The sequence below is a fragment of the Seriola dumerili genome, unplaced genomic scaffold (assembly GCF_002260705.1).
Source record: "Seriola dumerili isolate Sdu_G_001 unplaced genomic scaffold, Sdu_1.0 BDQW01000052.1, whole genome shotgun sequence".
Taxonomy (NCBI): Eukaryota; Metazoa; Chordata; class Actinopteri; order Carangiformes; family Carangidae; genus Seriola; species Seriola dumerili.
The window spans coordinates 18,292,303-18,319,731 of NW_019174307.1; the positions used below are offsets into that span (position 1 = coordinate 18,292,303).

The window sequence follows — 27,429 nt, forward strand, 5'->3', positions numbered from 1 at the left end:
CATTAAATGTGTGAACAAATGGTAACCCGGCTTTTCAAAATAGTAATAGTAATAGTAATTAAAAGAGTTTTTAAAAATTAGTTTCTGTACTTGCATTTAAAAGTAAAGTACTTGTAAATGTAATTTACACCTGTACTTAAACTATAAGATATTAGAAGTACTTTCTCCTCTTCACATCACTGAACTCTCTAAGGTATATCTTCAAAAACACAACATGACTCTTAGGAGCACAACAAACACATCATGGGAGCTGTAGTTGGTGAACACCTGGAAAATAATCATATTCATGTTTGTTAAAATGATGGGATGCTAACATTTTACTTGCCAGTAGAGGAGTAAACACTGTGCAATCATTCATAATAAAACACACAACAATTGAATACTAAATTAATGCTAAATTTAAAAATGACCCCTTCTTGGTTCATCAGTATGTCACTGAATGTTCTGATTAATTCATTAACAGTAAAATACATAATCTTCAAGAGCAGTTTATTGCAACATAGCAAGTGTTTACAAAAGAGTGATGTAATGTCAGTTAACAGCACTTTCAATTAATGGGCTGGTATAGTTTTATAATGTGACAGTTGTTGAAACAAACAGTATGTAATGCATCATTGGGTGATCTTGTCTCTACAAGATACTGTACAATACATGGCATTTTAAATTGATAACTTGTAAAAGTGGCAATATATAAACTGATCACATTAAAAGTTAGAAAAAATGTAATTATTACTGTTCTAGAAATTCTCTCTATATATACTTTTACAGACAAGGATATCAATCTGTTTCATGCAAAAATGAGGCCTGTGGGTATAAACTATTCTGGCACAGAAATGAAAACACTGTTGGTATTGTAGGAAAGATATTGTGTAATCACATCACAAAGTTGAGCTCACTATATCAAATCAACAAAAAAAAAAGATTATTACTAGATTTTTTTTCAGCACCAGCACTGGATGTGTGAATTACAACAGGTGGAAATGATTTAAGTTTTCATCTCAGTAACTCAGGTATTGTAATGGCACAGGTATCAAATTTGCTGCTCCCTCTCCTCCAGAGTAAGCTTTGTGTGGCTTGTCAGACTTCACTTCCTCCGATGAAACGTATTACAAAAAGATTACTTCTGCATTTCGTTATGTCTCTACACCAGTTAGTCTGAACCACAGTGTGACAGTCAGGAGGAGGGTGAAACAGGGGGGACATGTACAGCTACAGTACATGCCACTGTGTTGTGGGTCAATAGGGGATGATTCATTCAAAGCCTTCTGATTTAGTATGAAGTGCTGTGTGATTTCTTTAGCCAATTCAACTCTTTAATCTTCTATACATTACAAGTACGTACTGTATGCTGTACAATATCAAAATGTTTTAAACTAGAAAAATAAAACTGGAAGAGCTACCATGAACTGTTAAAAAAAGAAACAAAACACATTTATATATATATAAAAAAAAAAAAAAAAACACACACCAATTGTTAGAGCCACCGTTAGTGCCCCCAAATTTCCTCTTAGCTCATGACTGAGGTTTGGAAACTTATTTGTGAAACACAGTAATAAATATGTAGTCAAAATAATGTTATGTAAAGGTCCACTTATTAGCTCCCGGAGCTTTCAACCAAATAAATCGAAGACCATCTTTGAACAGAGACGGGGCTTATTACTCGCACCTGTATGCCATCACCTGTTGTCACCCGACTATAAAGTTCTCACGTTATGACAACTGAGCAAACTCCATCCACTGATGAAGCCTGAGAAATGCATCCGAAAGCTCTGGAAAAAGCTATTACGTGGACCTTGCATTAAGCTGATTTCGTGAAACCCCTGTTTCCAAGGCAGAGAACGAACTTTGATGCTGCTCAGAAATAAAAGTCACCAGTATGAACTCTAACTCTTGAGTATGTTAAGTTTCAAACATCAACAGTGAGCTAGAGGAAACTTTATAGATTTTCCATAAGAAAATCACAGTGTATGTGTCTCCCCAAAATATCAGATATTTTTGTTTAGAGAGGATTCAGATTTGTTTCCAGTTGAAAATATTATCTGAGCTGAGGATTGATTAACTGACATGTATCTTACCACTGCAACTAATGTCAATAAGGGAAAAAAAAAATATCATGTAACTTTGTAGTAGAATAAACGCAGTCAAAGCATAATAAAATAAAGATAAAAAAGGGCTCCAGTGGAAAGAAAATGTGTGCTTTCATATGATGTATTGGAGGATATAAAAAAAAGGTTACTGATGGAGCCGTTTTTGTTAAGGTCTTTGAGATAAAAACATATTTACAGTTAAAAACAAATGTGTGGCTGAGTTTGAAGCCACGAGGGCTCTGCTGTGCAGTTTTCCAACAAACTAAACTGTTCATTTTGTAACTGATATAAGCTGTTGACCCTAACTGCTCTCAACAGACTCACTCTTCTCTACAAACAAACACTGTCGATCCTAAACAGTACAGCACTCCAAAATATAACATCTCCAACAAAGGCCTTTTTTTTCATACACTTAGCTGCCATGATGGTGATAGGCCTGGTTGATTACATGAATACACACATACATTATCTTCTATTATACATTGATGTATGTTACAAATATGCAAAGTTGTTTCGTACAAGCCATAAGAACATTTTTCATATCAAATAAACAGAAATACATGAGGTCTACACATGCTGTAGAGTCTATGTACAGTAATATAAAAAAATAAACAGACATACGTACATGTATCTTCTCAAAAACAGTCGCACAAACGTTATCTTTTATCAACAGAATGCACATTTTCATGGATTATTCGAGTTAAACTCATGTAACCGTAGCCTATTTCATAGAGATTCCAATGTGCTACATATTCGAAAAAACGGCTGCGTAATCTCGCGTTGTCGCAATCCATACACTACCACCATTTAACAGACACCGCAAAACAGACACAATATTGTAAAAACACTGAAAAAACTAAATATCATGTAAAACTGATAACTTTGATCACGGTGGTCTTTTCAGGCAACAAACCGACAGTTCACTGTGGCACAATGAGATGGTGCTTGACCTCTAATTTAACGGGTTTGGAAAACATCTACAACTGTGGTTTTAGAATTATTCAGTAAATGTGCATTTTTGTACAACTTGGACCTTTTTCTTAAAAAGTCTTTTAGACATCAGTCTCATCTGTTAAGAACATTTTACGCATCAGTTAACTGGTGAATTGTAAACAAATCCCTGGTTATCTAAACCACAAACACGTGAATGTTTACAGTATTAAATCTGCGCTTTGCCTTGAAAGACTACTTGTGCACAGAAAAGCAGCCAATCAAAGTAAACCAATCAAAGTAAAAGTACCGCTGCAAAGTTTTCTTTTTGTTATTTCTTTAGGTTTGTAATAACTAACATTCAGATTTGTTTTCACTTCTAAATAATTTAGTTTAGATAAAACAAATGGCCGCGTCTGTTGCTGTCCCACTGGACTTAAGGTAGTATGATGTAATTGTTACCATAATAGGAATATTGGCCAAAGCCATCAAAGTGAGACCCCAGGTTATGAAAACAATTATCTTTCATTAAAACTGTGCTTTAGCCTGCTAATCATGTCATGTTAGCAGCTCTGTAAACCGTCTGTTGTGGAGAAGCAGACAAACAATGAGTGAAATGAAAAGTGTGAAGTCACATTACAGTACCTCCATCTTTAACAGACACGACTCTCTGACACACACAGTTCCACTTCCTTCACGATCGGCAGTTGGTAGCATCTTTAAAAGCAATTAGAAAAAAATTACTTGTTTGTGCCCAATTAGTTGTAGAGTCCCGACACGAGTGGCCACGTTTGTTGAAAAGTTGGTTGACATCCGGATGTGGGTCAAGTAGGGATTCACAATTCATTCAAAGCCTTTAACTGTAACTGACTGAGCGTGCCTGAAAAGGTCAGGTCCTGAATGTATGTTCTCAACACGCAGCAGGCAAAAGTATCAACTGATGTTACACGTTCTGTGAATCACTGTGTAACTGTAATCATACCAAAGGCAAATCATTTTTATAATTCTGTTTACACACTTCTTGTTGTAGCTGTGGCCAGTACACGCTTTAAAACTGAACTCGCCACTGTGACTGTAACGTTACACTGTGGCAGCAGAAAATACTCATTTATGAATATTTGGCAGGAAAATCATAAATGAGACCTTAAATGTAGTTCAGTTTAACTACTGTTCTAAATCAGAGTACAGGGTAAATTAAACTGCAGCAACCACAGCAGCATCAGAAGAAATGGTTGTTTTTGTTGTTGAAAGATTTAAGGATAATAATTGAGCTCATTGGACTCTGTTGTAAACCTTTTCCAGTGAAACATCTCTACACTGAGCGTGGTGAGTTCAGTCTTATGCTAAGTTATATGGGTACTGGCTCACTGACAAAGCTGTGTGAAGCAACATGTGAACTGCTGTCAGCGGCCGATTCGACCGTTTTAATGATGTTGCACAGGATTGTAGCTGCTGTCGACAGTGTGACAGTATGCACAGGTTTCTCAGTGCATTTATACTGCAAAGATTTTGTGTATTTTAGCATTATTTGATATGAAAAACAGCCAGCCGTGTGCAAACTGGAAGGCCAGACAGGCAGAATCAAACAGTCAAAGTACTTGAAAGGAACTGAAATGCTACTTGGCCCAGCTCGGTGTTCAGGACACGAGCTACTCAGATTTATGGCAGTAAAGGTCTTTAAGGGCTTTAAGTTCTTCAATTAGCGTCTTGTTTTGGTTCTCCAGGACGGCCACTCGGTTTTCCAGACACTTAACATACTCCTTCTTCTTCCTGCGACATTCACGGGCTGCCTCTCTGTTGGAAGGATAAGACACAATTTGGGTTTTTTGTTTGGTGTTTATGGTTTTGGAGGGAGTTTGGAGCGTTAGTTCATTTTAGTTTTGGTCACTGTTCCAGACGACAGCAGCTGTGGATGCTGGGAAATTTACGATGCAAATATATTATCAACACACAAAGACACAGATTCCCCCTCTGTTCATACCTGTTCTTCATGAGGCGGACCTCCCGTTTGCGGGTGACCTCCTCAGTGGCACCCTGGGTGGGGAGGGCAGGGGAGGAGGCCATGACCACCCCAGGGGCGATAGTGCTTGCAGGGGCTGCTCGGATCTGATAGGCCTGGACGTCACCGGAGGCAGCTGAAACGTACAGACAGTGGATGTTTAATTTGACCTCTTTCTTAATGAAACTACTCAGTGTTTCATTAGCTTGTTTACTGACTGACAGTAGCAAAATCTTTTTGTCTTGGCTTTCAACAACAGAACATTATCCTGATTAGGCAGAAATAAACAAAAATAAGTATTAACAAAGATAAAAGATTCCCGCTCTCACCTTGGACCACCACCTGGTTACTGGGAACCAGTATCTGCTGGCCGTCGCTGGTCTGTGCATACTGGAGGATGGTGGCTCCAGGCTGGGTGGCCGCTGCTGCGTTGGTCATAGTCAGAGTTTGAAGACCTTGGACTCCATCTGTACCGTTGTTAGCCAGCTGAATGGCCCCGCCCTGCGTGATCGCAACTGTGTGAGACAGCAACAGATGACAGGGAGAAATTTAAGTATTATGGTCATTCATGAAGAAACATTCTGATTAAACTTTTGTTCTATCAAAACTTTTTGTTTTACTAACTAACAACTAGTCCCTTGGTCTGCACCATGAAAGCAGCAGAAGCAGCTGCCACACTGCCCAGATTCAGAAACTTTTAAAAGATTTTAAAGATTTATTTATCTATTTTTGTCTACGAGGAACAGGCAACACTACACAACAGCTTTTTCCAGCCTTCACATGTATATATAAATATATGTTACATATGTATGTTAAAACACAGCTATATTCACGCTCATTTTCATTCTGACTTGCTGTTCACCAACCCAGTATGTCTCTACGTGGTTACCACTGTTTTCACTGACTTGTGCTCTGCTGCTAATAGCAACTTTTCAATGTTCAGACTTTTCCAGGTGTTGCATAACAGCCCTGAGCTTCTGACATGAGGGGATTTAAGTGGAGAAACTATGTTTTACTGTTTCACACTGTGACCCAAACCGTAATGTTTGAACAGGGTGCGACAGCTGGAGTTCACCATCTCAACAATGGTGTTTGAACTACATGAACCACATGAACCTGCAACCTGAGATCCACCTCTATTGAGCCAACTATCACCTACTGTATTGGCCGCTGCTGGTCTGGTAGATGGGTGTGGGGACAGTAACAGTGGTAATTGAGGGTGTGGCAGCCGCAGCAGATGAATCCTCCTCGGCCTTTTCCTCCTCGATACGAGGGACAGCCGGCACGTCGGATGAAAGATCGTTCAGGATTTTCCTGTTGGGAAAAAACAACCGTGGGAGTTAGTCACAAAACCCTCAGGGCAGGGTTGGTGGGATGTTATGATCTGAGGCTGACATGAAAGAGAAATTTCACACCTCTTCTTGTGAAATAAAACATCAGTTTTAATATCACCATCACCTTTCGATGATCATTTCCACACCCCAAACACATAATCTTCATTGTTTTTGGTTTTAACGAAAAATAGCCAGATTTTTAAGAGATGTTTCCTGCTGCAAGAAGATGATCATCATTACGTATCATGCAATTCATTCACCCTCTCTCTCTCTCACACACAAGTTACCTGTATGAGGGGCGTCGTGACAGAATCTCTCTGCGTTTCTGAGAGTCAGTCACACTGTCTACTGACTCCTGTGAATCCTCACTTTCTGCTATAGTGGAGATCTGGAACAAACCAACCAACCAGACAGAAATACATCAAACAAACCTTCAAACTTCAGGTTCTTTATGTAGTGGCTGTGTGCGTGTGTGTGTGTTTTACCTGTACAGCCTGGACCTGTGGGGACTGGATAACAGAGGGTTGTGCAGCCTGGATGACACCGTGGACTTGAACTGTCTGTCCATTGGGAAGCTGGACAAGCGTTACTGTGGGACCTGTTGCTGATGCGTGGCCTGTTGTCATGGATACCTGGAATTTAGAAGCAATGTGACCTATTTGTGACATTCAAAACTGGTATTGAGCTGGGCACAACTTGCACCAACTGGAAGCAGTGGTAGTAGCGTAAACATCATCTGTTACCTGTGCCAAAGTAGCGATCTGTGCCGAAGTGATCTGCTGGTTCTCTGTCTCCGTCACAGCAGTCTCCACCCCCTGCTGAGCCTCCACTGCTGACTCCATCTTCATTGGCTGAGCTGACGGTGGAGATTTGAAGCAAAGCCGTTAAAACTGATCTATTGAGGAGCTGCAGCCACAAACAATAGTCAGGTGCCCTTACAAACATTGAAAAGCTTTTGAATAGTTAATATGTTCCAAAGTTATTCCCCCCTTTTCTTACAATCCTCCGTCCACTGCAGCGAAATAGGGAAACACTGTTTGAGGAAATGAGTTTTGCTTTAAGACAGACTTGAGAAATTATGAAGCTGTTCCTTCAGTGTATTTCTTGCAATGTCTGAGGGTTACTTTAATTAAAAAAATTTAAAGTTGTGGTGACACCTTATTGGCTAATTAATCCCTTATCAATAAAATGACGAATCTGTGTTTTCCACTGTTAGCAAATGAGCTCTAAAAGCTGTTATGGGTTTTAAAACATTATTACTATGACCGCAACTGTGCTGGATAAATTACTATAAAAGGGACAACAAAAGGAAGTAAAATAAATAGATTCATTCATTTCAGAAACTAACTAAAGGAAATGAAAATAACAATCATGTGTAAAGGAGTGATACAGGAGGTCATTCCTGCCGGGTGCTATCAGACTTTACAATTCATCTGCAGGCTGTCGGGCCCGTTGACTCTGGTAGTGGATCTATCTATTCATAAAAATGATGGGATGGAATGAGATTTTCTGGGATTCAACTCTGTATAACTTCACATTAAAAAGGAGAAACTAGTTACGTTTCTGGAAGCTGCTCTGAACAAATCCACTTCCATATTATAAAGGAACTTTAGGCCCAACTTTTAACACTGAAAAAAATGATAAAAATAAGACATATTTATCATATTATCAGAGATACAGACTGAGTCCACATTTACCATATTGTAAATTCTTTTAAAAAGTCCTTATAGTTAATTCAGTGCTATGTTATTATGCAAGAACATATATATTTAGATTTTTTTTTAAAGTTAATTTGCGTGAAAAAGGGATAAATAATAGGAAATTGGCTTAAATGGAAACAAAATTCTGCTACAAGGTATTCTGCTCTTGCTCCATGACAAGTGCAAACAATGAAGATGATCTGTTATTGATTGCAAATCAAATCAATGACAAATGTATTCTTGTTAGTTGTTTGAAGTCCTAGTAAAGGCCAAGAAGAAAGAAAATGATGTTACCTCCTTACAAATCTTCAAATGAAAATATATGACTAAAACGACTTTATTCTTAACTACATAGCATCAGCTAATGCATTATTATTATTTTCATCATTAATATTATTTTCCAACCCTTAACCAACCTGGAGCTCTCTTAAGGTTTAAGGGCATTTAAGGGCAAGCCAAAATTAGTCTGATAAATTGCTTTATTTTTTAAGTTTGTGAGTACGAGTAAAGTTGAGGGATTTTCTGCTTAACTTCACTTTTATACTTTTATTTTTCTGATGAATCCGTGCCCCCCGATCCCTGGCTGATTTCAGGCCGTGCAGTGAGTGTTGATCTGGGACGTGTTCACTGAGCTCAGTGATCTCACACTGTGCGTAGCTTCTCTGCGCTGCATGATTGGCTTTACACATTTCTCCCTCTGCTTTTCAAAAATCACTTGGATGCTGTGTGTGTGACAGCAGAGACACATGGCCGGGCAACGCCCCCTCAACGCACACCGGTCACATCCCCGGAGATAAGCGAACAATTCAAACCCAATCTAACCGCAAGTACAAGACGTGTGTTAGTTAAATCTCCAGGCCTGAGTTCATGTTTTCAACGTGCAACCAAACGCGACGGCCTGCAATGGCCGATTTCTATCAAGACCGAATGAATGGAAAATAGGAGAAACATTATTATTGACTAGGCAGTGGTGATATGAGCAGATGTAGTTTAATAAAATAATTTGCATGATATCAAAAATATAAAATTAAGTCGAGTAAGTTGCAGAAATAAATGAAAATTTCGCGGCTGGTGGTTTCAATGCGCCGTTAAGGGAAATCAGCGCAAATCTCTGCGCAGAAATCTCTCTCCACTTTAGCATCATTTGACAGCCAAGCGTGTTAAGACCGCTAAAGTCCTATCGCAGTTTCTGATGTGTTAACACATCCACACACACTGTCCCTCCTGGTTCACTATCAAAGCTACACATCGGCTCCGTTTCTCCCAAACAGCCGCAGCCTCCCCTCCCTCCATCCTGCTACAAACGCACCGCGGCGCCATGATCTCTTTGTTTCCTTCGGGCCGAACCCGACCAGACCGACACTTTCTACGGCCGCGTCCCGTCTCTCTGAGCCCCGGACACCGCTCCGTCCTTACCGATACAGACTCCCTTCGTCACTCCTGGGCCTCCGGAGCTCCACTTTTATTCTGGCCGACACGTAAGAGCCCGCGTCAGGCTACACCTCCGCCGCGTCACCGGGAACAACAACACGGAGATTGGAGAAGGACGAGAAAGCAGATGGCGACACTGACCGGAAATGAACGAAGTGCGAACGGAGACAGCCGGAAAGTACCGAGAAGAAGCGGATCATAACGACACCCCCCTGCCTCGTGGAGCGTTTGGCAAAAGGATAAAATTTTTACAATAAGCAGTTTAATAATTATGTAACAGGAACAACAATAATCGTTGGTCATAAAAGCTTTTCCCGTGGCCTACCATGAACCAGACCTCAGAAGGCTCAGCGAAATCGCATAAAGCAGATTTATTTATTTTATTTCTAGCTGAATATAATCGTGAAGTTTTGGTTTGAGACGAATAGGAAACTTGAATTTTCATTAAAAACCACTTTCTACTGGAGAAATACACTCACACAGAGCACTTTATTAGGAACACCATACTAATACTGGGTATACGGCTTCCATTTGCTTCTCTGAACATGGATTCCACAATATGTTGGAAATGCTGGAAGTAGCCATTAGAGGATGGTAAATTGTGGCCATAAAATGATGCACATGGTCAGCAACAATACTCAGACAGGCATTGGCATTCAAATGATGATTGGTTAGTATTTAGGGACCCAAAGTGTTCCAAGAAAACATTCCCCACTACCATTACACCTCCTCCACCACCAGCAGCAGCCTGGACTGTTGACACAAAGCAGGTTGGGTCTTTAGATTCAGAATTTGGCTGTTGATGCCAAATTCCTGACCCTACCATCTGCATGCCTCAATAAAATCCAGATTCATCAGACCAGGCTACATTTGTCTGGTCTCCAACTGTCAAGTGTTGGTGAGCTTGTGCCCACTGCAGCTTCAGATTTCTGTTCTTGGCTGACAGGAGTCAAACCCGATGTGGTCTTCTGTCACAGTAATAAAGAGTGACCATTTTCCCCTGACCTCTCATATCAACAAGACCTTTCTGTCCATAAAACTGCCACTCACTGGATGTTTTTTTTTGTAGTTGTTTGTTTTGTTTTTGGCTCCATTCTGAGTAAAAACTCCAGAGACTGGTGTGTGTGGTAATCCCAGGAGATCAGCTGTTTCAGAAAAACCCAAACCAGCCCGTATGGCAACAACAACTATGCGTCAGTCAAAGTCACTGAGATCACATTTTCCCCCACTCTGATGTTTGATGTGAACATTAACTGAAGCTCCTGACCTGTATTTGCAGGATTTAAGCTTTGGCTCCTCCCCAGAGGAGGAGGGTCTTTACCCTTTGAGAGTTCAACGAAGAACTGGTTTTGCTTACACAGGTTGCCAGTCTACCACAACACGATTATTCACACATGGGTCATTAAGTCTCCAGTTAACCAGCATCTGTGTCATTAACCCGAATTAAGTAAATAGTCTCTACACAGATACTTCTGCTACACCAGTGTTATCTATTCACATCCTTCCACATACACTTGTAGTTGTCATCTTTTTTTCACACAATATTTTGACTCCTCAGTAGAAAAAGCACAGTTGTAAATAATAAAATGAACGATGGCCAAACTGCATGAATGGCTCATTCTCACAGTCGCACCTCACTGTGACATGGAGACGTTGCTGATGTTATTAGTAACACCCGTGCTTTTGATGGTAAGACAAGTCAAAATGTCTGCTGCTTGTGAAACTGGTCTATGTTTGCTGAAGCCATTCTTGCTGTCACCACCAGAGGGCAGCATAAGACCAATTTAAATTTAACACAGTGGTGGGATCTGCAGGTATTCTGTACAATGAAATACACAGTGCAAGTATGAAATATGAAAATACAAAAAAGTTTTGAAGAGATAAAACAAAAGTTAGACACGTGGAAGGACTCTGGCAAACACTTACAGGTTTTCTGACATGCGGCATCGTGATAATGAGGAGACAGAGTTGCTCGTCTAACCTCGGACTCCAGCCAGTTTTATGCAAACTAATCTTGGATTAGGATGTTGAGCACCAATATGTCTCAGGATGGGATACTTGACTAAACCCTGCTACAATATTCTCCACCACACAACTGAGAAGGATAAAAATACACATATTTTTACTCCTCATTAAAAAAAAACATGCAGAAAAATACTCTAATGGTCCACAGCTGACAAACTAAAACACCAAGTGGAATGAGTTTGCACTGATACTGAGAAATCAATCAATTCTGTAAATCCTGAAAATATAGTCAAGGAGCAAGAAGTATCCATTTGAATTCAAGTTTGTTTTTCATGTGTGTCCTCTCTCTGTCTCATGAAGCCTCAGAATTAAAAAATATCACATATAATCTGACAGGATGTTCTTCTTTTTCCCTCATGGAAGCAGAGCTCGCCACAGGCCAGCGAGGCAGGCTGGTTCTTATCTCCACAGATGGTGGCACTGTAGAGCTGTGCAAACTCTCCGACCATGTGCTCCTCGGTCTCTGCCTCCTCTCCTCCTCCTCCCCAGCGACAGCCGCCGCTGCTGGTGTGTCACCACGCAGATATGTGGAGTTTATCAAGGCAATTCCTTTTATAATCCTCCTGATGCTCGTTGTCGGTGTTTTATCTGTTTAATAGCATTTTACTGCTACACGCCATAAAAAACACCCTTTTTATTGTGACACCAACACATTGTTTGGGGAATTGACCCTGCCTGGGTAATGAACAGCAGTGATTTTGCAGCCAGTTATAAAAAATAAAAAAAAAGGAGGGGAGGAGGGTGGAGAGGTGTTTTTTTTTTTGGGGGGGGGGTTAATTTTGACCCAAAGAGAAGAGGAGGAATATTTTACAGAAGGGTCATTAGTCAACATTCACTTAGTTATACGGGGGAAAAAAACCATCACGCTTAAATGGCATTTTGTAAATGTATATTTGAAATGACATTAACTGTTGGAATACAAAGATGAAAAATATACAGACAGGAAACAAATGAAAGAAAAATAACACATACAGCTGATTGTTTAAAAATGATGAGAATCACATGTTGTACAACACCACCATCACAACACCAAATGAGGAAATATCTTCGGGATGGTATTCATCCCTCCAGTATAGTTCAGACACTTGGAGAGTTTATGTAAGGAGCGCTGAAGCTGTTCTGGATGACTGTGGTAAACCAACACTTACTACTTGCTCGGGTTTGCCACTGTTCTTTGGAAGAGTTCCTGGAACTAAATTTGGGCACCGCTTAGAAGGTGATACTTAATCCAGTTCCAGGTATTTTCAGGGATTGCTGGCAGTGCTTTCAATCGTATTTGGCCAAGCAGATGAGTCATCACATCACAACAAGGACGGCCAAAACAACACAACGACAATAATCACCATTTTACTTGGTGTCTCTTTCTATATAAAACAGGTCAACCAATACTTTAAGAAAGAAAAGAAGAAAAAAACAGAGGGACAATGAAGGATGCTTGTTGGACAAATGAAGACGTACTGGGTCTCATTAGTTTTTGGGGAGAGTCTGAGGGAGCTAGAGTCTCTGACTAGAGACCAAAAGATCTGTCAGGGCCAGAAAACGCAGGGACACGTCACGCAGCCAAAAAGTGCACAGAAAGTAATAAAAGGATGAAATAAGATTATAGGAAAAATAAAGATATCAATGCACGGAGTGGAGCAATCAGTTCTAATAGAAGCACTTTCTGCATTAGAGGAACACACACCGATTTTTCACATGGAGTTCAATTTACTTGTCACAAGGAGCATGCTCCTGTGGAAACAGTTGAATAATGCCTTCTGCAGCTCTAAAAGGGAGCTTTGGAAAGATCGAAAAACAACATCAGGATGTAATGAAAGATGGTACCCAGTTGCATTATGGGAAGCGTAGGATTTAATGTTTCTGGAACTTGATCCATACGAGAGACCAGTGGTGAGGCTTCAGTTTCATTGGAGCTGCCCTTTAACAGATCCCATATTCAGATACACATCATGTGTTTATAGCAGGTGGAAATGCAGTATACTAGTGTCCATTATTGCTGTGACAGTTGGGAGTCAACATTTCCATGGCTGTTGTCGTAGAGTTATAAATATATCGCCTATAATTTGGATCTTGCTTTTGAACAACCGTAGGAGCAGGGAGTTAATACAAGAGCAAACAGGTGAGTATTCCACTGCCAACAGGATATTTCACAACACATTTTTACATTTTTACTGAATTCAAACCCCTGCTGCTCAGTTTCACAAACACTTGGAGTGTTTCTGACACTTGCACAAGAAACTGTGAAAGGTTACCTTCCTGGCAAGATCTAGTATGTGTGTGTGATCAGCGTGGCTCAGAATCTATGAGTATTTTATTTTTGGTCATGTCATTTTAGTTGTTTGTGTTTAAAATAAAGACAGAGTGGAAATTACTATGGAAATAAGACTTCTCTAACTCAATACTACAATACAGTGATTAGCTCACTAAGATGGAGAAGTACTAAATTTTCTGACCAAAAGAGGAGTGCAGAGGAATATTTTAAAGAGGCAGAGAGAAGTGTGTTCTCCATGTAGAAATAAAACTGATTCCATACACACACACACACACACACACACACACACAGAAAGAGAAAGAATCAATAGAGGCATTTGGTCTATTATCATAAACACACAGTGTGTGTGTGTGTGTGTGTGTGTGTGTGTGTGTGTGTGTGTGTGTGGGAAGAATGGTGTTTTTATCTCCAGATGGTTGACTGAGACTTGGCTGGTTGGTACAGAGAGTCAGGGAGAAAAGCAGGCAGAAGGCGTCTTTTCTACTTGAGCTCGACTAAATATGTGTGTGTGTGTGTGTGTTTGTGTTTGTGTTTGTGTTTGTGTGTGTTTGTTTTCCATGTCTGCCAACCTGCCTGCCTGTGTGTGTGCACATGTGTGTGTGTGTATGTGATTGACCTTGAGAAAGGAGGCTCAGTTGGAGGAGAGAGGGATGAGAGCCTACCTCCCCCGTTCACCCCCCTCACCCCCCGCTGTGCCTCCCCCCCTGGGTAAAGGACGACTGGCTTCTCATTCTCCGTCTGTCCTCTCTTTTCTTCTTTTCGTATCCTTTTCTTTTCTCTCTTCTTCTCTGCTCTCCTCTCCTCTTTTATCTTTTCATGTGCCTCTCTTCTAATATTTTCTCCTTGTTTCCTCTCCTCTTTTCTCTCCCTCTCCTTGCATCCACTTGTTTCCTCTTCTTTCCCCTTTCATTTCCTCACCTCGTTCACTCTCATCTCCTCTCCTCCTTTGAATCTTCTCCTTTCCCATTGTTTCCTCTCTTCTGTCCTTGTTTCATTTTTTCTCCTCTTTTCCTCTCCTTTCCTCCTCTCACATCTTCTACCCTCTCTTCCTTTCTCCTTGTCTACTCTCCTTAACCCCTCCTCTCCTCCCCTCTCTTCTCTCCTCTTTCCTCCTTGTTTCCTCCCTTATTTCCTCTACTTTCCCATTTATTTCCTCTCCTTTTCTTTTACTTTCTTCCCCTCATGTCTCCTTGTCTCCTCTCCTTGTTTCCTTTTCTCCCCTCTTCTCCTCTCATCTCCTCCTCTCACATGTTCTCCCCTCGCCTCTCCTCCCATCCTCCTCCTTTCTTCTCATCTCCTCTCCTTAATCCCTCCACTCTTCCTCTCTCTTCTCTCCTCTCCTCTTTTCTCCTTGTTTCCTTTCCTCTCCTTCTTTATCTCCTCTCATTTCATATTTATAACCTCTCCCTTTACTTAACTTCCCTCCCCTCCTTTCTCTTTTGTCTCCTTTCCTCCTCTATTTTGTTTTTCCTCCCCTCTTTCCTTGCTCCCCTCTCCTCCTCTCTCCTCTCCCTGCGTGTCATCTCCCTTCACATTGAATAAATGTGGACTCCTCCAACACTCCCTTTCAGCAGCCAAGGTGCTCTGCATGAGAGAGAAGAAAAGAAAAAAAAAGAAAAAAGAAGAAACACAGACACGTCTAAAGAAAAGGAGAGCTAGGGAATCAAATGCCAAACTAAAAGCTCTTTGAAAAGCTTTGGAGACGGCAGGATGTCCGGGGGGTAATTTAAAAAACCTGCCACGGGAAACGGTCAAAGAGAAGGTGTGACGGTCTATCTGTGATATGCTTCATATTCACAAAGGGTCCGAAAAAACAGCACTTTGATTCCTTCACGACACTTGTATCAGCATGTTTCACTGTGTCACAGACGGTGTTTTCTCTCACATGATTTGATTTTTTGTTCTGCTGGCCTTTCGAATAATGCCATATACGGTATGTTGACTCCTCACAGTGTGTCCATTTGCTGCTTCACATCCTCTGCTTTGTCTCCGGTTGAACGGCACGTACAGTAACTTGCCTTAATTTGAATCTGTCTGTCGTTCTTTTTCCGCACTAGCTCTTTCATCCTCTCTCAAAAAATCACACGGCTCAGAGAAAACACGGAGGCAATTTAAAACTGTGATATTTTTACATACGAAAAGAGACACCACTTTAATTCACAGCATCCCATTCATTCTGAGCAAAATGGAAACCATTCAACTGGTCCCAGTTAGTCAGTGGTAGCCATTAAAAAGCACTGAAAGGTGTTCAATCTAAGAGACCTGACAAACAAAACTCAAGGAATGAAAAAAACAAAGTGCCAAAGCCGACTGATCAAACGCTGTGTGTCGCCTCATGTCTTCAATATTTTTTGTGATCAATTTTTTATTGTGTTTTGTCTGCAACCAAACAGAGCAAAACAACCCGAACGAGACGACAGAAGATTCAGACAAGCCAAACAGTATCATCTAATAGCATTATAAAAGCCTGATAGTAAAGCAGTCTGTGACAAAAAGAAATAAACAGGTTTACCTTTAATCTTCCCTTGACACACAAAAGAAGCTATTATCAGATATTCTGGTGAGAACTGCTTGAAAGTAAATCAGTAATCACTGTATTTAGAAACCTAAAAAAACATCATGGAAAGTCAAACCAAGTAAACTAATCAACTCTTTTTACACACATGGATCTGTTTAAATGATCTGGTTATATGGTTGGAACGAGTTGGAAGTTTGTTTTGATGTCTGCATTCGCAAAGCACAGATCAGCCTGATGTTAATTTCATCAACTCGTATCCACATCTGTGTGTATTTGAAGCAGACAGGGGGTCGTGCACACCAGTCCGCACACAGCATACAGCGCTGAAGTTCAAAATATTGTTTGAATGCAGGAAAAAAAAAGAATTAATTTCACTGTGTAAAAACAAAACAGGCCACACTTTGTGCTCCAGTGGGTTGCATTCATTAAATGCACGGCGACTCTGACCTATTGCACGCCCTGTTGCCCTAACAAAAACTAGACTACTGTTGCTCTCTTCATTGCCGGATAATGGAGTAAACTAATGAGTCATGCTGGACAGGTAATTATGAAGCCGAGTGGTGGAAGCATTTTTGCATTCAGCACCACAGATAGCCTGTTTGCTGCCTCTTAAAAACACAACTGCCTTCACAGTCTCTTTATGGCAACAAAAATGTGAGGTCACCTGTTAGCTTGTTGAACAGTGAGACACTGGAGGCACAGCGAATGAGCAACAGTTTAGTTCAGGATTAGACTCTGTGGAGAGCATCTGAATTACTCTACGTTGAATAAATGACCTGTTACGTCTTATGTGTTAGAACTTGAGTGAAGGTCCTAAGGCTAATGTTTGTAGTCTGCATGAAATTTATGTCACACAGACCGGTTTACAGCCGTGCTCATATCTAAAGTAAATATAGTGCTGTGTTACTAGACAAAAACATTCGAAAAACATAAGTTAGTGACAGTTTGAGGAGCTCGAGGGTCTTTATTTGTGCGACAGACTCTAAACTGAGAGAATAAGAGCCAAGACTGTTCCCTGGAAAATGATAATAAATAAACTGAAATATTGTGAGCCTGAGTGAAGGTGCACACCAAGTGGAGAGTGGGTCACTTTATGAGCGGTAACAGACTCAGCGATAACACATGATCATCTATGACATGCTGTCCATCTTTTCAAAATGTTGTCACCTAGAAAGGTACCACACCATGTGTGTCTCTGGCTCAAAGATTATCTCTCTCTCTCTCTCTCTCTCTCTCTCTCTCCTACGTGTAGGTCAAACAGTGGCAGACAACACACAAACACACTCAACTAGACTCTAGTGGCAACCTCTGGGGCTGAAAAATGAAGCCAACACAGAAGTGCTAAAAACTGCGGGTCTTTGAATGACCACCAGAGTCTGGCTCCAAAAGCGAGTTGGCCCTCATAGACTCCCATGTTAAAAGGCTCAACTTTACAGCAGAAATAAACATGTTTACAGCCTCGTACAAAAATGGTTTCGTTCTCTGTAATTCCCTCCTTCATGACAACTGTACGAGGAGTGAATTCTTATATAACTTGCCGTTTAAATTTTTATGGTAGCAACATACCTGAAGTCACAGTCTGACGTTCACTGTTTCGTGCTGTGTTGAGTAAATCCCGTGTGGGGGGGAGCGTCACATCAAACACCTCTTCATTACGGAGCACAGGAAGATGTTCCAGTAGACTCGTTTCATCTGCTTCATCTGTCTTTTCCCTGTTTCCACTGTGACCTTTAAAAAAAAGGATGCGAGGAGGAGACACAAGAAGAAGCAAGACCTTTATCAATGGAGTGTGTTCTCATCTTATAATTTTCCACTTTGTCTGTCTCCTTTAAAATCAGCTGTGACTGCTCACTAACTAGACTGGTGTTCCCTGCTGTGTAAAAGCTGTTAAATCCCATTCACAGTATAAATAGCTTGTCGTTTGCGATATCAAATCTTAAGTAAATTCAGAAATCTGTGGTAAATGATCCATGGAGGAGATTTATGAGTTGAAGATAGAAGCATCAAATATAAATCTAATTTGTGGAAAACTATTCCCAATGACCCTCCTTTGCTAAACCATGTTCCCCTTAGTTACTCTTACTAGTGTTGATAAAGCGTTCATGATGCATGCCCGAAGACATGGAAATGGAGGAGGCATTGTTCTTGTATTACAAAGTAGCTGATTGTAATTGCTAGTGCAGTATTATAAAAAGATATTAGACTGTTTCCTTCAGTAAGGCTGTTAGGATGTTTACTGTCCTCATACACAAAGTTACTTGGACAAACAAAACAAACAATTTAGGCTTTATAGTTAATATTTAAAAGAAAATGAATGTTTCACTCATACATGACAATAAGTACGGTGCCCCAGAAAGGTCATGAACAGATTTTTTTTTCTCCTGAAATTCTTTTACTTTTCTATTTATTACCTTGTGATATTTTTACATTCCTCCTGATCCACTGCCCCTGCAGATACGACAGAAAGAAGAGATGATGCGACACTTCACATGATGCATTTATTCCTGATTGATTCCTGAAATGGTTAACAGCTGCAATTGTGGTTGTATCTATGGTGTTATGGATATGGCTGCTCTTTACTGCTCATGTAAAGCATTGTTAAGCCACACAGGATTTGAACCTGCAGTGCTTTTATCAGATATGACAAATGTGTTGCCAATACACCGCGGGAGTTCAGGAATACAGCTCATCATGTCAATTCACTGCACACAAACAACCACTGCATCTGTGTTACACTCCTTAATCATATCAATGCAAAGCCATGGCTATAGCCTCCATCAGCACCCCTCACATATTAAAAAAATTACAGTATGCTAACTCTTGGCTTTGGCAGTAACATAAGATTACTTCTGAATAGTTAGCCAGGAATGCTAATGTTGATTTATATATCTGGGAAAATGCACATTAATTGCCATTTTTATTCAGCTGGTTTTCATTAATGAGATATAAATGAACCTGACTAATATCTATATCACAGTGAGCCGGACACACTCCATTTACTGAAGAAAAATGTAGAGAAAATTAGTTCACATTGGTTTTTCATATCTTACATCCCTGATGACTACATCCAGGTAGCAACAAGGAACTTTATCACTGCTTTGCATCCACCGAGAAGAAGCTGGCATCCATTTTTCTGTCTGTGCATCCTAGTTTCTACATTTAATGTCTGGGCAGAGCAGCTCCTCATTTCCCCTGAGCAGAGACTGAGTGCATGCAGAGGAGGAGTGGGAGGTGAGGGGAGGCAAGCGGTGGAGGCCTGAGCAGGGCTATTTTTATGAGGCACATAATAAAAATATGGAGATGAAGCATCTATATGCTACCTGAGGACCTTCTCCCCGCTCCCAGTCTGGCCCGACAACCTCCTCTCTTGTTTCTGCTCCTCGCCTTCCGTGGAGGATAGTGAGAACAGGCTGAGATGAATGAGACTAATAACCCTACTGTCAGGAGAGAGAGAGAGAGAGAGAGAGAGAGAGAGAGAGCAGTGGGGAGGGTCATGATGGTATAAACACCAGAGCGAAAGCTTGCAGGTCTATGGTTCTATTTTTACTACGGTACAAGGGGTGGAGGAGGGGGGAGGAGAAAAGAGGGATGGAGGGAGGGAAGAGGAAGTGGTATGAAAATGTGAATTCTGCATTATTCATGGACCCAGTGGAGGAGCATGGACGGCGGCTGGGACACCTTTCACAGCCTGCACACACACATTTGGACTTATATACGAATGAGGAGGCTCATTGACATAATACATTCCCTAGTCAGTAACATTAAAGGGCAACGTCACTGATTTTGCACATTAAAGCTCCTCTAATTATACGTTAACAACAAATCAAATGTCTAATGTGAAAGAGGCCACTCACAGTGACAGAACAACAGAGAATTACCACCAGCTCTGCAACTCTACTGAGCTTTTTTAAGCCTCTTTTAGCCCCAGCAGCAGCAGCAGGCAGCTGTTGTCAGCAAACAAGCTTGGACAAATTCACTGTGCACTACCTGTCCAGCACAGAATCACTGACAACGTTATTAGCAGCTAGCTGGTGAAGAAAGGGGAACATTTAAAGTAGTGATGGTGAAATGAAGCTTGATGAAGCACTGAACCAGTCCAGCTAAGTGGTTCGAGAAAAGCTTCATTTCTTGATGCTTCATGTTAACAGAGAGAGATACTGGCCAGAATGTAACATAGGCAAACATGCAAACTAGAATTACAGCCTTGTGGTTGTAAGTCTTCACCAACCAGCCGAGTTGCAGGAAATATGGTCAGCTACAGCAGTGTTTTTGCACAACATTATGATGTCACAGTGAAGCTGACCTTTGACTATTTGGATATAAAATGTCATCACTTCATTTTATCAGTTCATCCTTGAGTCCAAATGAATGTTTGTGCCAAATTTGAAGAAGTTCCCTCGAGGTGTTACTGAGATATCGCTTTCACAAGAACGGGACATACATACGACGGACAACCCGAAAACATAATGCCTATGGCCCTGGCTGTCGCCGGCGCCGAGGCACAAAAATGATGCCTCAATAATCTTAAAGCATTGATAATAATATTACACTACTACGCTCATACTTTATTGGGAGAAATAAAATTGTCAAACTGGAAAGGTCTTAGTTTTCCTCGGTGGATCCATCACAAATACAACCAGTCCAGTAATAAAATATAGGTGTTGCTCATCTGTTCTGGTGTGCCTGTTTACATTTATGTATATGTATAAATGTATATATATATTTACTGTATTTGTGTGTGCATGTGTTTATGCAGATCATCCAGATTTCAGTATGTGTTTTTGACCATGAACTGTTTCTCTTGGGTCATATATGCATCTCATATTTCACAGCAAGTTTATGGATTTATTCATGTTCATATCTGATACTCTAATATCCTTGTGTGTCTTTGTATCACTGTCCTGAGCTGTGTGAGTGTTTGTCAGTGTGTGTTTGTTCATGGATGCCATATTGTTTACATGGCTGAGTGACCTTCACAGGGTCGTGTCACACACAGTAAAACCCTCTGTGCTGTAACTGTGCACAGTTTTCAGCCCTGTACTCGAGCTTTCAGACTGGCACGAATATCATGTTTCGTCACGATGGAGCTTCAAGAATCACAACAGTTTTATGTTACACACTGGAGTCTTACAAACTCACATGACAGTGAGGTTTAGCAGTGGGTTTGTGGTATAAATAGGTCTGCCTGCTTATGAGATGTATTAAATATACTCCAGGGTGCCATGAAAATAAACAAAGGACAGTACAGAACTGGGAGACAGTGTCCAGGCTGTAGAGGTAAATGTCTGTAAATGTCTCTCTTCCTGGTAAACAGAGAATCTTGAAAAGATAATGTCATTGTGCACAACGAGTGAACATATAAACCTCTGAAATAAGGTGAACTGTCATATGTACACTTTGCTTTTATATGAATAACAAGTTATGACATGTTAATAAGTGAGTTCACTTTTCACACGCACACACGACTCATTTCCCCAACATTCAGCCTGATATATTTAGTGTGTTGGGAAACTTTAATGTGGGTTTGAACATTTTTGGATGGAAGATGGAAGATGGAGCCATCACTGTGTCTGGCACAGAGTAAGTGCTTAATTAATCCCAACCAAATGAGGCGGTAACATGATTTTATGAGTGGTAATAAACCTGTGAAATACACTTTTCAAATTTTACCTTTCCACCTTCTCAAATTCCTCTTTAACAGTTGCTGCTATTCCTCCACTCGTGCTCCAGCTGGCACAGAGTTATTCATTTATTTCACACTGCAATGGGACTTTTCATTACCTATGATTCATTGGCGAAACTGTGGCGTTGTGCCACCTGTCCCCTCACCTCTCAGCTCAGTTCACGTCCATTCGACCCTGGGACCTGAGCCGACAGGGCAGCGGTGTCCTGCAGAGACACAGAAGACAGAGAGACAGAGACAGAGACTGAGGCAGAGACAGAGGAGAGATAAACAGAGAGAGAGTGTAATCTATCTGCAGCCGCTCGGCTGCTGGACAGGATGCTGCTGCTGTAACATCCTTAATCTGACTGGCAAGGGCTGATGCTGATCTGACAGCTCCTGCTGATGTACTGTGGCGAGAAACGATAGGAGCCACATACACACACACACACACACACACACACACACACACACACACACACACACACACACACATCGTCATCATCATTCTTGGCTTGTTGCAGTGGTTCCCCAAAATCCCAAAGACATTTTAGGGTTTCAGAATGTTTCACTAAAATCCAAGAGTGTCATTAATATGTGGCTAATTGCTGCTGTAGGACGGCTGAAGAAGTATTCAAACAAGTCCTCCAAGTTAAATGACAATATTATTTGTAACTGCCCTGTAGAAAGACACAAGGACACAGTCTTTAATGTGGCGCCTTTATCAGCAGCATGACATCATTTGTCAGTGCTTTCCAAAACTGTTACAAATCCCTACTGGGTAACACTTTATTTTAAGTCCCTCTATGCCGCATACACAGGCCTCAACTAATGGATTCCCACAGGAGGAGCTTATATCGTTATAGCTGTTGACAAAGGTATTAACGTTGACTGTTGACAAAATTACAGTGTGTTATAGACCATGCATTTATTACATGTTTTTATGAATGAGGCTGCTAAATAGTTGGACTTCAAGAAAAGTGTTGCCCCCTGTTGAAACATAAATCAGTTTTATGATATGACAACACATATGGTTAAGGTTTGTTAGCTTGAGGCATAAAAACGACTTGTTTAGATTCAGGAAAATCCATAGTTTGGATTAACATTTCTGCTTTATTGAGACAGGTCGACCTTTGTCGTCACAGTGCCAAGGTTAGTTAATTGTAATCTTACTAAAAGTCCAATGTTTTGTTGACACATCCCTCCACCCCAACCTCCTCTCTCTGCGGACCTTATTGCTCCAAAATAACGTCATCTATTATATTATATGATTTCATGGCTCGTGCAGCGATTTCTAGCTACGTGTCACTTTCCAACATCAGCCACTAATTAAACAGTGAGAATACGTCAAGGAAAATAAAACTAACTAACTGTATAATGAAGCTAATGAGCCTCAAAAAAAAGAGAACAGACTCCATTGTCCCGACAGTCCCAGGTGATCTCACACACACACACACACACACACACACACGCACACACACACACACACACACACACACACACACACACACACACACACACACACACACACACACACACACACACACACAGGGGAATAGTCTTCCCGGAACAGCACAAAGACAGACAACAGTCTGCTCTGTTGTCCGCTGAGCTTCTCCCCCCCGTGCAGTTTGGGAAGTAAGTTCACTGCTCAGTTCTACTTTCACCTCTCCAACCTTGAGGACACCACTGCCCCCCCCCCACTTTGGGAGAGACATGTCCTTTCATATGTGACAGCAGATATGATGTTCAGGTGGTGCTGGCAGGTGTCATGCACCTGCTCTGCACCTGCTCACTGATGACAGCGCTGTTGTTACCGGTCTGGAAAAATACAACGGAGCAGATCATCAAAGCAGTGAGAGGACATGTAGAGCTATTACTCATCTTCCTGTCAGACCACTTTTCTCCTGTATCTCCATTGTTGTGTGAAGGCAACAAATCGATGACCTTCTCTTTGTCATCTACCTCCTTCTCCTCAGAAGAGAAAAAAAAAGTGAGAAATTTAAATTTCACAATGTGCTTCTGTTTCATTACAGAACCAAACTCAGCTGGGCCTGGACTCTGGCTGCCATAGTAACAAGACTCGGTTGCTGAACGATAAGCACAAAACAAAAGAAGTGTCGCACGATGAAGTCGTTCCAACTGTGTGGCAGCAGCCCGGGTTTCCTGATTCAACATGACACAAAACCAGGTCCATAAAGATATGGTTTTCAGTTTGGTGTGACAGAACCGGACTGGCCTGCACATAGACCTGGCCTCGACACCTTTGGGATGAACTGCAGCACTGACTGTGAGCCTGGCCTTATCACCCAACATCAGTGGTGGGCCGCACTAATGCTCTTTTGGCTGAATGGGAGCAAATCCCTGCAGGCAGGTTCAAAACCTGGAGTACGGTCTGCAGCCACATCCACACTGCTTTAAAATGAAAACGATCAACATCTGTCCTCTTTGTAGTTGGTTGTTTTCTTGCAGAAAATACTAAGAACGAGGAACAGTTATCGCAAAATCTGAAACCAGGGGTTTCTTCGCATTATAAAGTGAAGAATTTATCTGCACAACAGCTGCTAGCAAAGTCAACAAGATCAGCAACTCTTGTAATTTGTTATCCACATTAAGTCACCACTGGCAGTCAAAGCTGATGCCATAGAGTGGCCAACCTGGATGTTAGCGTCACCTCGGTTCCCTCGACAAAAAGCCAATGGGATTTCTACATTGGCTTTTGGACTACTGCAGAAAATAACAAACAAATATACGTTTTGTTCAGTACGATAATCTTCACAAATGAACATCACTTTTTATGTTTTTTTGAAGCCTAAATACAATCACTAAAAGCATAAAGCTAATGTTAGGCTATAAACAAACTACACCGCGGTCGCATGGCCGTAGAATGAAACGGGAAATTGTCTTGAGCTTGTGTTAACCACAAACCTTATTTCAGCCATCTAACCAAAAATTCAAAAAGGTCACGTGATAGGAACGTGATTAATCAGGGAAGGATACGTTGTGAATGATAAGACCCAATCAGGGAGTGAATATGGGTTCCTGCACCATTGTTTCCAAAAGTCTCAGTTTCTTCCAAACTCAAATGTAACTGCAGCATTTCCAAAAGTCTCTGTTTTAGTGGCTTGAAAACTCTGGAGTCGTAAACGCAGCAAAAGTGATGCATCATCCGACAAGGCACGTACTGCATTGGTCAGTCACATACATGCAAGCCTCTTCCCCCAACTGGACATCCCAGATCTTATTTTACTGTGTCGCTGGTACATGAAACAACAGACCCTCACCAACGTAGCCCCTTGTGTCGTTTTAATCCAGGGCAAATGTCTGAATACAGGCTGATCTCCATATTCTACTTAGGTGACCAGGTTACTGTGAGACACTGGATTGAGCAGGTAATCAGATAACGTGTTTACAGGCATGCGCTGTAATAACTTGGTAATTTAAATCTGCAGCACTTCAGCAATCAGATTTCTATCTCACCGCAGACCTTATTTTGGAAAGATAGTTTTCTTATTTTAACTGTAACGCTTCATTGTTTTTTTGTTGTGCGCGCGCGTGTGTGTGTGTGTGTGTGTGTGTGTGTGTGTGTGCAAACTGATGGCACAGTCAGCGGTCAGACAGAGCAGAGCTCTTCCACGCAGCATGAATGTGTCTGAGTTTGACAAATAGTCAAACATTCAGTGGTGGAAACAAGCTTATTTAGACTTATGAGACTGGTCTGTTCTGTACACACAACATCTATTGTATTTCTCTCTGTTCCCTCCTCTGTTGCTCTCCCTGAGGTTTCTATTATTTTTCCCATGGTATGAGGTTTTTCCCTCATCTAACCGAGGGTCTAAGGATATGCAGAGTGTGATTGTAAAGTCCCTTGAGGCAAATGTGTGATTTATGACATTGGGAGATATAAATAAAACTGAATTGACTTGTAGAGGCTACTTTCCTTTGATTTTAGGTTTAGTTTGACTTTGAATGGAATTAAATGAAATTACGTGCGAGAGTCACATTGCAAATATGTAATTACCTCTCCTTTCATCCAGCCAATCCACTGTTACTTTCACTGCCTGAAGTCTTTCGCCCTACACATGCGCACTGGGACAAAGCTGATTAGAAACCTGGCTAGCTATGTACATGACAGACAAACTGGTGTTCTCCAGGAGGAATGTAGTAGGGGAAATCTGGTTCCTTTAATCTTCTACCCCGATTACAGAACCTGCCTTCTCGAGGTTTAAGAAATCAGCTTACAGGAGAAAGCTGACTGTAACCTGGTGACTTAAGTGCATGTAAACACACAGATCGACACAGGTTGCCATTACCTATCTGATTAGGCCCCATCCACGTGAACGCTTCCACAGTCTTTGAGTCTGGGTTAAGTTTGAATATTTCCACACAGTAATGGCGGCTCCAGTAGTGAAACAAATCAAATGGCTAATTATGGTATCAATTAGGATTAAGCAACAGCGTTCATAAATTCATGATGTTTTTTCTGAAGGTCACACATACAAAAATAGCTATAAATGTTTGTGTGGGTACTGATAATGTTACGTAAAGCAAAGACACACAAAACAAAATGATGCATAATCAGTACTGACAGTCCCACAGCCCTCTGATCCTTATTCTGCTCTGTGTGTGTGTGTGTGTGTGTGTGTGTGTGTGTCTGGAATAGCAGGTGACTTGTTTTGGTGCTGAGCCCCATATGTGCTACGTAGAAGGGAATACATATGTGTGTGTGTGTGTGTGTGTGTGTGTGTGTTTCTCTGTGTCATTCACACACACTACACACACACACACACACACACACACACACACACACACACACACACACAGATGGTGGACAGGGGTCCCTGCCGGCCAGCCTGTCTGTCTGGTGATGGGGTGTTGTTGTTGTTGAGTGCACTCAGCCACACATGATTAGCTAGACAAACACACGCACACACACATACACACACACACACACACACACACACACACACGCACGCATGCACGCACAGACTGGTGGTAGTGATGGTCTGGTCTCCACCTGTCCCCCCTGTCATTACCCAGGAGGTGATGGAGGGGAACAGAGAGAGAGACGAGGGGGGAGGAGGAGGAGGGGGAAGGAAAGGTGGAAGGGAGAAAAGGAGGAGGTGGAAAGGGGAGAAAACAGGGGAGATGAACAGAAAAAGGAATGAGACAGAAAGAGCAGAGAACTCAGTGTGACAGAGTCGCAGGTGAAGAAACCAGATAGAGACGTTGAGAGACTGCAGAAAAGACCTGATGTGACAGAGACAGAGAGACAGGATGAGGATGGACAGACTGAGATGTGGATGGTGAGGGAAAGGACAGATCACAGAGAGGGTGACAGTAGATTAGACGGGAGAAATGTGAGCAGTTGTACAACAGATGAGAGGAAGAGAACCAACAGTCTGTTAAAGTGAAAGATAAAAAAAGGGGGGGGGGGGGGGGGGCAGAGCAAGTCCAGTGTTCGGACAGAA

The 27,429-nt window shown here is 41.4% G+C and overlaps 1 protein-coding gene across 1 annotated transcript; it reads right to left on the bottom strand.

Moving 5' to 3' along the window:
* Positions 1–3,957: 3,957 nt before the first annotated feature.
* On the bottom strand, positions 3,958–9,547 carry LOC111218531 (cyclic AMP-responsive element-binding protein 1-like). Its single transcript, XM_022740872.1, has 8 exons — positions 9,467–9,547; positions 7,094–7,206; positions 6,836–6,982; positions 6,638–6,738; positions 6,176–6,330; positions 5,346–5,531; positions 4,999–5,152; positions 3,958–4,811 (listed from the first exon to the last, which is right to left on the bottom strand). The coding sequence occupies exons 2-8, from the start codon at positions 7,196–7,198 to the stop codon at positions 4,667–4,669; spliced, it is 993 nt and encodes a 330-aa protein (XP_022596593.1). The 5' UTR covers positions 7,199–7,206; positions 9,467–9,547; the 3' UTR covers positions 3,958–4,666.
* Between the last annotated feature and the right edge of the window lie 17,882 nt (positions 9,548–27,429).

Bases quoted from the DNA above. Each gene is read 5' to 3' on its own strand.
- LOC111218531 (XM_022740872.1), bottom strand. From the start codon at position 7,198: ATGAAGATGGAGTCAGCAGTGGAGGCTCAGCAGGGGGTGGAGACTGCT. The intron at 6,739-6,835 runs GTAAAACACACA...GGTTTGTTCCAG, and splicing joins CACAGGTCCAGGCTGTACAG to ATCTCCACTATAGCAGAAAG. The intron at 4,812-4,998 runs GTATGAACAGAG...TCCTTCCAACAG, and splicing joins GTCCGCCTCATGAAGAACAG to AGAGGCAGCCCGTGAATGTC.